General features: G+C 40.7%; 1 protein-coding gene across 1 annotated transcript in view; it reads left to right on the top strand.

The window, feature by feature from the left end:
- FGD3 (FYVE, RhoGEF and PH domain containing 3) overlaps nt 1-16,306 on the top strand; it is a 124,046-nt gene that overhangs the window by 65,740 nt on the left and 42,000 nt on the right. Inside the window, exons 3-5 of the mRNA XM_057381857.1 lie at nt 4,134-4,304; nt 10,193-10,361; nt 11,438-12,035. Of these exons, the coding sequence (XP_057237840.1) occupies nt 4,134-4,304; nt 10,193-10,361; nt 11,438-12,035 (938 nt within the window). The remainder of the gene's footprint in view (nt 1-4,133; nt 4,305-10,192; nt 10,362-11,437; nt 12,036-16,306) is intronic.

Raw genomic sequence — 16,306 nt, 5'->3', positions numbered from 1 at the left:
ACCTCTCCAGCCACCCAGTGATTGTTCCAACCATGTCAGCACATAGCACCTGCCTTGGCAGGTTTGAGGGAGTGTGATTTTATTGATCTGTCAGGCCTCCCTGTATTTATATTTTGACCAGTGTCTCCCCACATCACAGGGATTTTTTACCTGCTTKGGCTGCTTGATTGCTGTGCATGTTTCACAGTTACGGATAAGCTGGAAGATGGTGTCCATTTACTARCTGGGAAAATCATCTTCCCCTGTTTCCCTCACAGAGTGGATACGATTATTAATGGACTYTCAAAGGCAGCATCCAAAGTAAGGGTAGGAGAGCAACACTGAACACACATCCCAAATTATCCTCATTGCCCTTGATGATATTGTATCATAAACTGATATCACGCAGTACAGCCACAAAGCAATCCTAATCCCTTTCCCTTCTCTGAAAAAGAGCATTGTGATAGACACATAGTGCATACATGGAAACATATACAGGATTAGGTACCACAATCCTGCAGGTGAAGAGACCAAGCAATATTGTGACCAGTGGGTCCATACCTAATACAAYAAATGCTTACATCAAATTTGTTTCCAACCCACTCTGGACAGATCTGTTGTTAACTCTTCATGCCTCACTTTGGGCAAATGAGGCTGTTGTGGTATAGGAGTGGTATTCCCCTTTTAGTGTTCCACTGAAACACTCCAAACCATATGCCACTCGCTCACTCTCTCACCCTCTTCCTCCCCTTTGGTGGCTGGAAAGGATAATTGGAGGCATGAAAGGTAAAGATCATGGGTTGATGTAAGAACAACTTACTAGAAACAGCAGTGACACAAGAAACAAAGGGTAACAGCATCAGTATTACTAACAGCGTTTGCACAAGTGGTGAATGATTCACACACAAGTCCTTACCCTGTGGAAACCAGCAAAACCCCAACCACCCACCATGTTACCCTGACTGAAAATGGCCTCCTTCCCTCATCCCCACACCACTCCCTGCATATGGCATAGGTGGTATGGAATAACCTCCAGGTCCTGGCCATGCACCTCCTGGGTACTGCAATAATTAACCCTGTCCTGGCTGCAGTCAAGACACTGGCCTAGGAAGAGTTTGCCTTATCCAACGCTGGACCAAAAATCAAGGAGGAAGCAGTTCTCTGCTGAGTCCTGCAGGTTTTATGGGTGCAAGAGAGCAGGCAATGGGGCTCCATCACCTCCACCTACTTCTGGAAACGTGGATAGAACCGGGTATCTTGGGAGTGGTTACCTGGGTTATGCCTGCATCTTACTTGTGTTGTCCCTCTCATTTCCCATTCCCAATAACACCTGTAATGCACTTTGCAGACAGTGGGTTTTACTTTCAGATAATTTCATGTGAAATAATCCAGTAAATCTTGTTTTCACAAGTTATTTTGTAGCATTTGAAAAAATATGTAAGGAATTTTTGATTTCTGTGCAAAAAGCAACCCTTAAGGGCCATGTCAGAAATTAAGAGAGAGAACAAGCTTGGCTTAAATTAAATAAAAAGAATGAAAGCCACTTCTGTGCTTCCCCCCTGCATATTATTCTTGATTTAGGGCCAGCACTACATTTGATGTTTAAGGCATTTTTGGCTTTCCAAGTTCCTCTTCTTTCCTCGTACTGTTTAATTTTCTGCTTTGTGCCCACTTGGTCTTTGAATAGGCTTGTTTAATGGGAAGTAATATAAAGCTTCATGAAGTATTTACTCTGCAAATGCCTCTGAGAACAAGTCCTAAACCATTTGGAACCAAATTTTGGGCAAGATGGATGTGTTGGTTGAGTAATTACCAGTGGAGGATCTTGTGCATGATTGTTTGACGGGAAWATGCAGTAGAAGAGAAAAAGTTATATGTGGATTTATTAAATAAGGATCAAACCCCTCTACTTTGTAGTACCATAAGTAGCTCATAAGAGGTTTTAGCCTAGATATAAGAGGTGTCTGGTGGTGCCACACACTTGAAAGCAATGAAGTAACCACCAGCTCTTGTTTTCAGTAAAAAGAAATAARGTGGTTGGGCTGGCATCCACAGTGATGAATCCCAGAAGGAAAGAAAAAGGAATTGGGTTTTAATCTCCTTTGAAACGTCACAATGTTATACCAAGAGGACAGTCCTTTTTAGTGGCTATGGTTGAAGAAGAACGGGGAATGCTTAACGTAACTGGTACCTTATCCCAARTCAGCATGGGGTAGCTGGACTCAGTTTAGAATGTTCAGTAGGGGGTCCCSCAGGGATGTGGTGCCTGAGGGCAGGAGAAGCTGCTGTGGGGGACTGCGGGCATGTCTGGCATCTACCAGGACTTCAGTGCTTTGCCAGAGCTGAAACCGGTGCCATGCTTGTGTCATTAGACAATATAGCATGGATTAGAGGGGTCTTCTCATATTATCTAGAGTTATGGGAGGGGCAGAGATTTGTCCACTGAGAAAATGCATCACTGAAGCAATTTTTAAGAAAATACAACATTGCTAGATTGCATTCCAGTCACACACTGGTGAATACCTCCTGAAACACTGAGCTCTGTTTCTGCAGGCTGCCCTTTTAATTTTCTTTAATTCAGMCTTTTCCCTTGTGTACTGTTTTAATTTCTGGCTGTGCTGCAGTACTTTTCCTAAGGAAGAAGCGGTAGTCCTTCCCCTTAAAAGCTGACCTGTGGCAGGACTGCTGCTGTCACAGGGAGCTTTTGGTACCCAGAGCCAAGGCATCAGTGTAAATTCTGTCRGTGATGATGTATTTGCAATAATCTATTATTCTGCTCTAATAATCTACTTCTACTGCATTTTTCTGATAAGTGAATTATATTTGAATAGAACCTAGTACTTATAATTTCCTGTTTTTAGCTGGAAGGATATTTTAATAGCTGGTCTCAAATCTGCTGAAAAGCAGATTTTGTGGTAGAAATGCTAATGAAGCTTCAACCAGTAACAACTGGCAGCCATACATGAAGAATTCAGGGATTGTATATTTGGGTGGCAGAGATTTGTGCCATCTGAATCTATTTTTGACAACAAAATCTGCAGTCTGCATGGTTCAGACTCCAGGGGCTTTATTGCMAAGGTCACATGCTGATTTAATACCTTTAATATAAATCCAGGATAACTTAGTTGCTGTGAATGGGAGTGYTTTTCATTTCAGGTTTTTGGTCTTAATAGGAATCTGGCTGAAAGTAGGTTGCATTTTTGAAGCTAAAGCCATGATGTTGAAGACATCACAGAAAGGCAAAGACTGCTTTTTTCACCTTKAGATAAATCCTTTCTATGTGATGCAGGCTACCCTGCACTGTGATGAGATGCTGRTAAACTCAGCTATATGGAAAGAATGTTTGTCATGTTTTCTTTGTCCTTTTTTAATGCATTTATGTTCAGATTTCTAAATTTGATTTTTGAATTTCTGAAAACTGCTAGAAGCCTATATATTCMTATGTTCATATGCAGCAGTTTTAAACCATAGTCCTTTTTAAACTCCTTTTTTGACCTTCTCATGACACAGCTGATGTGAGGGTTTCATGTAGGCTTGCCACAAGTCAAAAAAAAAATCCAAATCAAATACTGCAGGAACACCAACAATCATATGAATGATTTCTTTCTCTGTGTTGCTGCTGTATCTTAATAGCATCTTTAGACTGGAGCCTTTTGCAGCCATGTTAATATTTTATATGAGGAGTAATAAATAGGGGTAAAATGCAACTTGAGTGATTAAATCTGAAGAAATGGCACTTGTACTAGTCCCACCATGTGGAACACATTTCTAAATCACCCTATTTAGTTGTACTTTACCAAGTAACACAACACTGTATGCTACAGCTCTTGAGTTTCTGTTTGGAGAAATCTTTATTAAATGATTTTTAAGTTTCATATTTGCTCTTTTATTTTGGTTGTCTGTAGTAAAGAAGTAAATATTTTAAAAAGACAGGATTACTGAAATTCTGTTTTACCAGTCAGATAGTTTAACAGGATTATTAAAGCTGGATGTATTGGTTGTAATAATTTGTGAGTAAATGACTCACCCCTCTCTTTGCCCTTTCCCTTTCTCAGGAATTTGGATGAGTGATATGCTTCCAGAAGTAGCACAAATTTTCTTCAGGATTACTAGAACCAAAAAAACCAACTGACTTCTTTCCCTCCTTCCCTCAGGTTGCCCTTGTTCTCCTATTCAAATCAAATGTCACATTGACTCCAATCCAGTATTGGAAGCATGTGGGGAACTGCAGCACATCAGCTCAGCGCAATGTCTCCATCAAGCTGGAAGGAAGCCCAAAACCAAAACTGCACTGGCCAAAATGCATCCTCTGCAGAAACCCCAAGGCAAGTGGCTTTGTCCTAGAAATTGTACAAGCTTCTATCACACGGAAAGTGTAATATTTTAAAATTATTGTTTTAATTCGAGTCACAGCAAAATAGCAAAAAGTACTTTTACATTGTAATGTGTAGCTGGTTTTATCATCTTCATTTTCCAATGTTAAATAACCACTTAGAGAATCCATCAAGAAGAAATTGATTCAGCAATAACCAGTTACTTAAATTGTCACTTGGTATTTCTTGTACTGTTGTTATACCTCATGCAGCCATGATGTGTTAGTTGAGTTTAACAACATTGTTTACATTTTTGATATTTTTTTAAGTATCTCAGGTAACAACATCTTACTGTTTAAACCTGATGTGTTTTCCATTTATTGTAGGAACTATGCATGACAACAGGAAATGCCTAAATGTAACAAAGGTATTTTGAAAATATGAAATAGAAGCTAAACCAGTCACATATAGGTGACTGGTTCCACACTTCCACAGAACTGCCAGCTAATAATCTAATAGGTGGCAATCCCAAAGTATGGTGCAAAAGGAACCAGGAAGAAGCATGTTCCAACTGACCTCTAGCTGTTTGTCCAGTCTCCCCAGGCTTCTGAATTCTAAAAAAAAGACTGCAGCAAGGGGACGCTTCTGAATTCTAAAAAAAAAAAAGACTGCAGCAAATTCCTTGAAAGAGTAGAAGTGGTTTTCATGTTTCTTCATTTGTGAAATTACTGGCTCTTTGTAATGCCAGTTGCCCAGTGCTTTACTCTCACCACCCTGTGTTCTGTAGAATTGATTCCACTTATGTATGTAATGGGTGCTTGCCTCATGGGGACTGGAGATGCAAAAAACATGGAGTTTGAGAGGTGTTTGGAACAAAGGAAGCTAAGCTTCAAGAAGATACTAAGTTCATAAACCAAAATATTTAGACGATATGTGTCCATGTGATAGATGGTTATTGTCATCTGAAAACGAAGATGTTTTGGTGTTGTACACACTGAGCTGTTGCACCACCACCCTGTCCCAATTAAAATGATTATACAAAAGCGATTGAGCCTGAACAACAAATAAAGCATTTTATTTTCTGCCTCTGGAAGTAAACCTTAAATATTAAATTAGTATACTGCTTCTTCATGCTTGAAACATCTCACAAAGTCTATGTCTTTATGGAGCTTTCACTTAGAGGTCTTGGTAGCCCAAGTTTAATTAGTTCCGTGAACCTTGTTATTACTAACAATRAAAGGGAATAGCAAAAGTGTCTGTTCAATAAGAACTGGAATGAATTCAGCTGATGTGAGTTCTTTGCTGTTGCATTCATGGTACTGATTTCCAATCACTTAGGATGTAAACTGTTTTTCCTATGTGTATATTTCAGAAAAGTTGGAGGGACCCTAGTTAGCCTGATTGAAATAATGATTTATTTCCTTCACCAAGACAGGTGCTTCTGCCTCTTCGTGCTGCTCACACTACCCACTCCCCCGCAAGATCTCTCTGTCATTTACAGCCATAAGCTTAGAACAGATGTCAGTSTGCCTAGTCTTGTTCATGACAGTAAGGGTGAAAAAGGACAGAAATTGTTAAAGGGGTGAAATAAACACCCAAACATAAAATGCTTTCTTCTTTACTCTCGCTGATACTTTTTTTTGACAGAACTTATTTTATTGGACTTGTTGTGCTGTTGAAATAGTCCAAAAAGAAACACGAGTCCAAATGAAAACTCCCATAAGATTGTTGTGTAGTATCTGATACTCAAAAATCAGACTGAGCCAAAGCTAGAAATCCAGGTGACAAGTCTTGATCATGAATGTACCAGTCATACTCCTGAAAGACACTTCATTTGGCTTGAATTTTAAATAATTATTTTATTATTTCACTTTCTTTCTTTATAATAAATTTGCTTTTAGAAAGTATCTTCCATTAGCTTATATGTGACAGGAGAGAAAATATGTAGGATACTTTGCAAGGAGGGAAAGATAGTACAATTTTTTTCTCTTCACTTTTATTTGCTTTGTAAATTTGAAATTGCTTTTGTCCCTGCCATTGGTCTTCTGTTATTGTATGGATTTTATACCCAGTAAAGAGAGGAGAATGCCTCATGCCTCTACAGGAAAATTAAAACATCCAAAAAMCAAAAAAATTGTTTTATTGAATTGAATCTATTGAGTTGACATTTTTAGTGTATAACATCCTTCCTTTCTCTTGGTGGCCATATCCACAAAAAGTAGTTGTGACAGTGTGGTGCAGACATAAATATTTCTTCAGTTTTTTGTTGGTATTTTTATACAACAGGTTTTTTTTCTCAGGGCTTTCTACCTAGAGCCATGTGGATGTCTCATTAAGGCCTGGTTCTTGTTGATTTTTGGGTGGGATGTGCTGGCGTCACCACCTGAGGCTCCAGAAGCAGTTCTCTACCTCCACCCAAGGCTATGCTTTTGGGTCATTTATTCTTTCTGTAAGTGTATTTGCTTCCCAGGTGATAACCTTTCATAATCTGCTTCAGCATCTCTATTTTTTGCAATCTCTTTTTGTCAAGGGCCTTAACTGAAGTAAGTAAATCTGTAAGTGTGACTCACACTGCTTGAGAATTTCATTATGAAGTCCTCCCAGCTTTCCCAGCAACTCACACCAGACCCCAGCTGCTGGGATGGTGGATAGGAATRCCTTTATCCATTTGCTAATAAATGTTCTTTGAGTGTTTGCTTTACTCTATATTTGGCATTTGTGACAGATGAATTCATGGCCAGGGAGGATGAAGAGATGCAAAGGTTGAGATGCATGTTTAGCAGTTAGGGAAGGACTCATATTCCCAGCTGGTTTACAGACCCAGGGCCCAAGTCTGGGCTTCACCGTCTCCCATTTATTCAACCTTGTCTTCCACTTTTCAAATTCTGTCCCACTTTCTGTTATTTCACTTGTTCCTTCTGCAACAAAGATTTTGTGTCTTGGTTTCTGCCTCCTCCAAATAGCCATGGGTTGCTGTGTAAAACCTTCAGGAGAAGGAGGAACAAGGAAATCCCATTCCAGCACGTGGCTTCAGTCTTCAGGCAGCACCTGAAAATGCTTTGCAATGCTGATATCTCTTCCTTGTAGCAGCTTCTTACTTAGAGTCAAAGGATCATGGAATGGGTCRTCAAGATCATCTAGTTCCATCCCCTTCCAAGGGCAGGGACACCTTCCACTAGACCAGGTTGCTCTAAGCCCCATCCAGTCTGGCCTTGGACGCTGCCAGGGATGRGAAATGCACAGCTTCTCTGGGAACCTTTGCTAGGGCCTCACCATCGTCATGGGGAAGAGTTAATTCCAATACCTAATATCCCATCTAACACTGCCCTTAGTCAGGAAGCCACTCCCCCTTGTCCTGACGCTCCAGGCCCTTATCCAAAGTCCCTCTCCAGCTCTCTTGGAGTCCCTTTAGGCACTGGAAGGGTCTCTAAGGTCTTCCTGGAGCCTTTCCTTCTCCAGGCTGAACATACCCCCAGTTCTYCCAACCCATCTCTGGAGCAGAGTGGCTCCAGCCCTTGAAGCATCTCTGTGGCTTCTTCTGGGTTTGTGGCAACRGGTCAGTATCTTTCTTGTTTTTGGGGCACCAGAGCTACAGGTGGAATGTCACCAGAATGGAGTAGAGGGGGAGAATCTGCCTCACCTGCTGCCCATGCTGCAGGTGGGAATGCAGTCCAGGACATGCAGGGTTCTGTGCTGTCAGCACATTTGATCAGGTCATGTCAATCATCTTGACAACCACATCCCAAAGTGCTTCTCCCCAGGGCTAGTCTTGACCATTCTCTGTCCAGGCRCATTTGCCCTTGAACCACATCTGGTGTGGCTGAAGTTTTGCTTGGTAAGTAGTCCTTTGTGGGGTTAGTGGCTTTGCCTCCGTGCTGATGTTTCCATTTCTCAACATTACTTCAGTAAGTAAAAATCCAGAATCAACAAAAGTGTTTTCCTGCTTCCTTTTGGTCCAGCGTAGAGTGTGTTGTCTGAGGTGATTCAGTTGAATCCACTAACAGGAAATGTTTACATGGACAGCCGTGACACACAGTATAAATACTTTGATATTAGTGTAAAACCTTTGARTGTAGTGGACCAGGGCCAGCTTTGAAGGCCTGATGGGGTATGTGGGGTAGGTTCTGATGTGTCTGCTTGCTGCACTCTGCAGTAAGGAGCCTAGAGCTTGCCTTTGGCTAGATGGGCTAGATGGCTGTGTGGATACTTGTTTTTAGGTTGTTTTTTTATTTTCACAAGGAGAAACATGGCCAGACACTCACTGATCACAGAGTGTGCACATGAAAACCTGGTAAACCTGGTGGACAAAACATAGTGTTCCACCATACCATTTATATGTAAGAAGATTTTCTTTTCCTGCTTTGCTGTTATTCATGCATAAAATAGGGCTTGTAGAGGTCTTTTGAAAATTGGACTTTAACATCTTTGTTTTAAAATAGGACTTTCAGATGATTTGGAAACTGAGTGAATCAGTCCTCTTATTGGAAGTGTTCTCTTAAAGCTCAGATCCTTAGAAAATTTGATTTTATTCTTTCACACTGAAAAAAACTTAGTAAGGTAAACAGTTTAAAATCTGACATATACTTAAAACTCCAAAATGCTTTAACAGCTCTTCATCACTGACCTCAGACAAGGTCTCTCTTTGGACTCCTATGGCAGCTGCCCATTTGCTGGAGCAGGACAGACATCTGGGCTGATGTGGATCTTAGTACAGATGCAGAGCCTTCTGCAAGGAAGACACAATTGGCATTGACTTTTTAGGCGCATATGCCACTGTTTGTCCACCTAAAGCAAGTAATCCTGGAATTACATTTAGAAGAGTTKCTAACTCAAGCCCCATTACAATGCTGATCACATGTGCCAAATGAATGATCAAAGTTAGAAATGGTTGAAAGAATTTGTTCTCAAAAATGTTTTTTTAATACAACGTGTAGTTTGAGTTTCCTCATTTAATATGTTGACTCATTGGATAGTCTATACTGGAGGGCATGTTGGCAGTTCTACTCCAAGCAGTGTGTGCTTTGGGACCAGTCCCATAGTCAATTTTTCTACCTTCCAGTGTCTGATTTGCCTATGGGAGTTGCTTTCCGTGTGAAACTATGACACATGGGAACCCATCGCCATGAGTTACTGCCTGTATATGATAAATCATTTACTCTGCAACCAATGGGAGCTCTGAATAAATTTGTTAAAATGGCATTACAGTTCAATGCAATTTAAAAAAAATACTTTGTTAAACTTTGTGTCTTGGCCTCCTTGTGAGTCCTGAAGCAGAATGTGAGTGTTCTTAAACACTTGTTTTATTTATATCATATGCAACTCAAGGTAGAACCAAAAGAGGAAGGAAATTCGTGAAGATTACTACACCACAGAAGAGAGGGGGGAGGGAGAATGAGGGGAAGAAAAGGCATTCTGTTCTGCCTGTGGCATTTTTGCTCAAGCAAATACGAGGCACTGAAATCCATGCTGGGGTTGGGTTTTGGTGGTTTGTTTTGGGATGTGGTTCATCCATCTGCCTTTTTCCCCCCAGTGTAAGAGATTCAATGGGGTTCCATAATTCTGAGAAATCATGAAAGGGGAAGCTCATCAGTGTGATTGAGATGGCAAGCAAACTTGCAAACTGAAGTGCAAGCCGTGCATCCTGTTTGGTAATGAGGAAGCGGTGCAGGCAGCTGGGAGCCACTTGGTTTGCTAGAATAGCTAAGCGAGCTGTAGAAACACAAAATAGAAGCCCATCAKTTTTCTTTAGCAGCTTGCTTAGGTGTAAGCAATAGTTCAGGACTGCACCTGTGCCTTYTATAAAGAACGGTGCAAGAATGTATACCTCTTGGTCTGGATTTTGTTTCGAGTTTAGGATAAAGGAGATTTATCATCCTGTTTTTTCCCTTCTCTTTCCTTAGTACCTCCTAAGCCTGTCCATCTCAAACCTGGGCAGGAAAGAATTCCTCCTGCACCATCTCGGCCTTTGCCAGCTGATCCCAAGTCAACAAGGAGCTTAGCACCTGGAGAGGAAGATATACCAATATCAGCAGGAGTCAACACACTCATTGAGAAATTTGAAAGTATTAGGTAAATACGKCTTTGTGAGATCTGCTTTCATCTCCCTTTTCTGCATTTTTAACCTAGAATGTAATAATTTAAAATATTAATTGTATTGGTCACATAGAAAGTCCTGTTGGGYTCTTTTCTACTGGAAGTGCAAAGCTCTACTTTGAGGACAAAGTATCTTTTWAATAAAAGCTGTACAACAGTGAATTTTTATTTGTAGTATACAGTTGCGCTTAAGGAGCTTAAGACCTGCTGAATTTGGTAAGATTCTAACAGAGACAAGTAGCCCACAGTCTGCTTTYAGTAAGTTGGTTTGATGTGGGAATTGCATCATAGGAACTTGACAATTATGATATGAAATAATTGGGTTTTCTGTCTAAGATACAATAAACATCAGATTTTGCTTCTTGGAGGCAGGGAAGGGCATAGTGTACTGTGAAACAATGTCGTTTAGAACAACAACTGTTCTGAAACTTTGTATATGAAAGATGCCGAATTGGATGAAATATACCTATTTTGCTGTAAAACCACTCATTTTACAAACACATGAAAACTTWCCCTGAAGAACAAATCTGCCTGATGGAGCTAAGTGATGGGGTTTTTTTCACAAAGAGGGAGATGGAGATAGGCACTGTACTGTGCCTTGGAGTATGTTATCACCTGGGTGAACCTCGTGTCTTTGAAAGAGGGAAAAAGTAGTGCCTTCTCATGCTTCTGTACATCCTCTCTGGCAGACAATACCTTGTTCTAAAGGCTTGGTTCTGTTAAAGAGAGTTCCTGTTTAAATGAGCCCAGAACCAAGTTTTTCTTGTTAAAAGTGATTCCTTCTTCTCCAAACCCTCTAACTAGACTGTTCTTCAAAATGACATGGAAAGCACTAAAGGCTCAGGATTCTGGTGGTGCCATTTCAGTAGGATGTAKGGTTGGTGTTTCTGTGTTGGATGTTGTTGGGTGATCATTATTGCAAAGTGCACGCTCTTGCCTCCTGTGATTGTCAGTGGGGTGCAAGAAATACAACTTGAATGACAATCAGACCCTCTCTTTCAGGGTGAAATCTGAATGTTAATATGACTGTGGTGCTTTTTCTTTACCTATAGACAACCTGTACATATTCTTCAAAGGAACCAGCTAAATTTAGCTCTTAAGATGGAACCTGGCCTGGACTCATCCAAGCAGATGAGCTCATGTGACTGTGACACTGTGGCTTCCAGCAGCTCTTCCACAAATGACAAAGCTGAATCCGATGAAGCTGAGGCCCATGTACCATGCAGCACAGATCCAACTAACACAGACATAATGAAAATTAAAGAGCTCAGCATAGGTGATACCAAAAGCTATGAAGAGTGTACTGCTGTGACTGTGAGCAAAGAGCCTCAAGGAGAGCTTGGCAGTAAAGACTCAACTGCAGAACTGAATGGGAATGGTAAAATTCCCAACAGAGACAGTGGCATTGACAGTCCTTCTTGTAGCGTGGCTGGGGAAACATTCCCCAGTGAAGAAGGGGCAGAGCAGAAGAAGCCCAGCATGGCTGGGAGCCCAGGGGAAATGGAACCTGACAGAAAGGGCACCAAGCCTTCCTCTGCAGAGCAGAAGAGAGACTCCACGCAGGATGAGGACAGTGACATTGATGAAGGAAGCAGTGAGGAGCAAGAGATAGCAGAAGTGCCAAAGTTAGAGTATTTGGATGTAAACAAGGTAAGGGAGTTTGTTCATTGCTATCAAGTGCTCAGAAACCAGTTCCTGACAATGGCAAGAAGTCTCTTGCATCACTTTCATACTATGTTTGGATTATTTGTTTGGTTAGTTTTTCATCAAAGGATCATGATAATCAGTATTATTTCCTGCTTTATGCAGGTCTTAACGTGTTCCTGACCTAGATAGAATTTTTTGAAAGGTTCCCAGCTTGCTTTAATAAAAAGTTTRATATAAGGTAATCCATCACAGCCAGAGGTAAGCTGTTAAAATCCAGATACTTCTGTAGGTCAAGACTCACTCCTTGTGTTTGTTGTTTGAGTTTGTGTAAGTTCAGCTTGTTAGAGTATGTTGTTTTCCATGGGGCTTTGTGTTATTCAGAGAGMTAATTAGATAGTGCATCTTGCAGGGTCAGGACCTTGCATCTGAGTAGGACAGGCATGATCAAAATCATATTTTACACAAAATGTAGTGTTTTTTTCTACAGAAACCTGTGCCTTTGTTGGTGTGACCACTTTTTGAGTGCAAAGAAGTTGTTTTGATGGTAGTTATGTCAAATTATTCTTCAGGAAACAGTAGCTAGAAAAGAGATTTTTCTTTGATTCCAGACTAATGTAGTCCAGGSTGTTTTATATTTGCAGCAGCTACATAAGCTTAATGAGTTTCCTTTGATTATCAGGTTATCATGACCATTAATTTTAGAAATAGTGCTGTTAAAATGGATTAGATTTTTCCAGAAAAACAAAGCAGAATATTGCAAAATATCTGCAAAATGTTCCACTTCTTGCACTTTTTGTTTGGTGGATCTTTTTGTTTGTATTTGGGGGTGTTTGGGTTTGTTAGACTTTTTTTCCCCTCCAGCCATGATGACCATAAAGTTAATATATGGGACTTTTTGTTTTAAAGAGTATGATGAGCAGCTGCAACTAATGATCCATAGTTAGTCAAGTGCAACGTCCACACTTCAGTTTGTGCAAATCGGGTGGTTCTGTTRAAATCACCAAATGTTGAAAATGTGTTGCGGATAAAGTTTTGTACCTCAAAACTTGACAAAGGTGTGTTTATACATGCATACACACAATGTGATGTACTTCAATTATTTTATATTCATAATGTGTATGTATGTGCATGTGTGCAACTGAAATGTTATTTAAAAGATACACAATTAGTTGCAACAGGCTGGCAAGAAACCATAGAATCATAGAATATCCTGACCTGGAAGGAACCCATGAAGATCATCAAGTCCAACTCCTGCAAAATAATACTTTGCATTAAAAAATCTTTAATCTGGTAATTGAATTTACAGTTTGGACTAGGAATGCTGTATCAAACCAACTGTGACAACCCCAAGCTGAGCACTTAACCATATGATTAAGAAGTGCTTTGTTGAAAAATACCAATGTTTTSTAAGTTATCGATGATTTGGTGGCTGTTTTGAAATCTTGTTCCTTAGGTTAAGTGTCCATATAGTATGAAATAAGGATGACAAAACACAGAGTTATAAGACTGTAATTCTCTGAAGCCCACTTGGTGAATTTATGAGAGGTATCTCCAGAAGAAAACTCTTGTTTTGGATTTTTGTGTTACCCTTCTTCCGGAGCTGAATTTATGTGATGCATTGCAGGTTTTCCCTTGCATTTGGAGATGATTCCCCTTTCCAAAAGGCAGTTTTGAGGCTGACCAAACTGCACTTAAGTCACCTTGTTTCTGCAGTCAGATAATGGAAGAAGGCTGAGARAGCAGCTGCCTCTTCTTCCATGTAGTGTTCCCCTCTCCTGGGGACACGTTGGGTGAAGCCAGTTTCTGWGTTAAGTGTCCATATAAAATCRCAGAATCATTAAGRGTGGAAAAGATCTTGAAGATCATTGAGTCCAGCCACTACCCTAACACTGACAGGTCCACCACTACACTGTGTCCCTAAGCACCACATTTAGGTGTTTTTTGAACACTTWCAGGGGTGGCAAGTTCACCACTTCTCTGGACAGTCTATTCCAATGCCTGACCCTGCAGTGAAGACATTTTTCCTAATACTAARCCTCTCCTGGCACAAGTGGAGGTCATTTCCTGCTCTCCCCTTTGATTCTGCTGCAGTTAGCATGAAGGACCATAGCTTCCATCAAGGAAAGCTAATGTGATTCAAAATCGACTTGTTCCATGGTTATTCTTAGGCTGGAATTTCACATCACCCTTGACAACTGATAATTTTCCCGCTTGAAGGAAGAGAGTTCAGTTGGCATTAGCTGCTGGCTTGGGAGCTGGGTAGTCCTACTTCAGAAAGCCTTAAGTTGGGAGAGAGTGTCTTTTTCCTGCATTCCCCCTCCTACCCGTAGTACCAGGCTTTGCAGCTGCACGGTGAAGGTAACCAGTGATCTCATTAAATATGCAAGTTGTTATAGTTGGGGAAGGGTGCATAAGTACAGCTGCAGAGTGTTTTAAGGATGGCTCCATAATTCCTAGGTTATCAGGGTAAGCAAAGCTCATGAATAAACATGCTTCTCTACTTCAGATATCTCTCAGTTGTTCATCTAAGCTTTCACACCATCCATGGCTAGGGAAGATAGCCCTGCCTGATATATGATGAATATTGTTTTATTTAATCTAGTTTTAGCTCTGCAGTGATGTGGTTTCCTTCCTTTTCCTTTCCTTTTCCTGTGATGGAGTCTWACAGGGCTCACTGTTAGCACAAATTATGTTTTAAAATTTCAGGAGTAACTTATTGGGATTTCCAGTTATCTTTTATCAAAATTAAAATGAACAAGGGGAGCTTATTAGTCTTAGAAAATTTCAGGAGCTCCAGGAAGTGATGCACATGAAGTTCAATGGTTACAAAGATGGTTAGAATGAAAAGTAGTGAGATGAAAGTGAGAATGAGGGACTGTCATGCTTCGAAGTCATATACCCAAGACTTCTGCCTGAGAGYCTGAGTAATGCTTTTGGGAGGGGTATTGGTGCTTCATAGCTTTTTATTTAGTTATTTTTTTACCAAGAGTAATATATTCTAGTTCRTAATCATTAAAAAATGTTTTTCTCCATCTGTCCTGCTTCCTTCCTGCTGTGTAAATAGTAACAATGGAATCCCACATGGGTCTCATGCATTCACTGACCCATGCTTCCATTCTGCCTGTACCTAGATGGAATTTCACTTCTGACTTCATTGTCCACTGTGTGCTGTAATATTTGGCCTGCAGTCCTGCCAGTCAGACCTTTGGGTGACATTATTAACATGTGTATTCRGAAAAGAAAGTCCATAAGTCAATGTTCTAGTCATAATGCTGGTTGAGAAAATTCAGATATGCCATCATCATCATCGTATTTGTTTTAWATACGTTAAGGAGAATGAGATCTCAATGCAAAAAAAGACAGCCAAGCATAGGATAACTTTTCTGTATTATTTTCAGCATTGTTGAGTAACAAGTGGCTTGTATCTTTCTGGGACATTTTCAGTTCTTTGAAGGGCTGGCTGATKGGGTTTTGAAGCATAACCGTGTATGATTTTACCCTAAGCTCTGTCCCAGCAGCTCTTTTGCAAGATTTGCTGAAAGCCCTTTGTGAGAGAGATGCTGCCTGAATATCGTTGCAYATACCCATTGTATAAAAGTATCCTGCAGGATATTGCCCAAGTTTTCTTGTGTTAAGCTTTGTATGYACTTAAAATTTTCATTTCAAATCTGGTTTTTTGTGATAGCCAGGTCAATCTTTGCCTCCGTGAGTCCTTGGCCCAGCCTTTCCTTGGACGTCCAGCTGTGTGGGTGAGCAGGAAGCAGCGATGCACTTGTGGCCACTTAACTGCACAAAGCAGACCGATATGTGCCAATCTATGCCTGTGACTGGGCAATTTGAGGTGTAAATGCATTCCAAGTTGTCATGGTTTTACTTGGTCTGATTTTTGGTGATGGGGGATGGGACCAAGAAACCACAAAGATGGCTCCTGTGAGGAAGTTCTAGAAGCTTTCTCCTTCTCCAGCAAAAGGAGCCTTACCCCCTGTGTTTTAGAGCCAATCCGTTGTGGCTCTGAGGTTGATGGACAGGCTGCCCATCAGGCCTGGGCCAATTGCACAGGTTGGTTACACCTCTGTGATGACGTATTGTCTTGTACTTAAGAAGAATTCAAAACAAGATAGGGGCGACCGCCATGTAGTTCTTAGGTTGTTAGTATTTAGTTTTAGTATCATGCACTGGGGAAAAACAGAGCAGGAGGGTGAGGAGATGTAGAAAGAAAAGTGGAGACCCAAGATCACATTAAGGAGAAGATGGGATGGATTGCTGTGCTGTTT

The sequence above is a fragment of the Malurus melanocephalus genome, unplaced genomic scaffold (genome assembly GCF_030028575.1).
Source record: "Malurus melanocephalus ecotype Western Australia unplaced genomic scaffold, MMel_1.1 scaffold_534, whole genome shotgun sequence".
Taxonomy (NCBI): domain Eukaryota; kingdom Metazoa; phylum Chordata; class Aves; order Passeriformes; family Maluridae; genus Malurus; species Malurus melanocephalus.
This window is presented reverse-complemented; position numbering and strand designations above follow the sequence as displayed.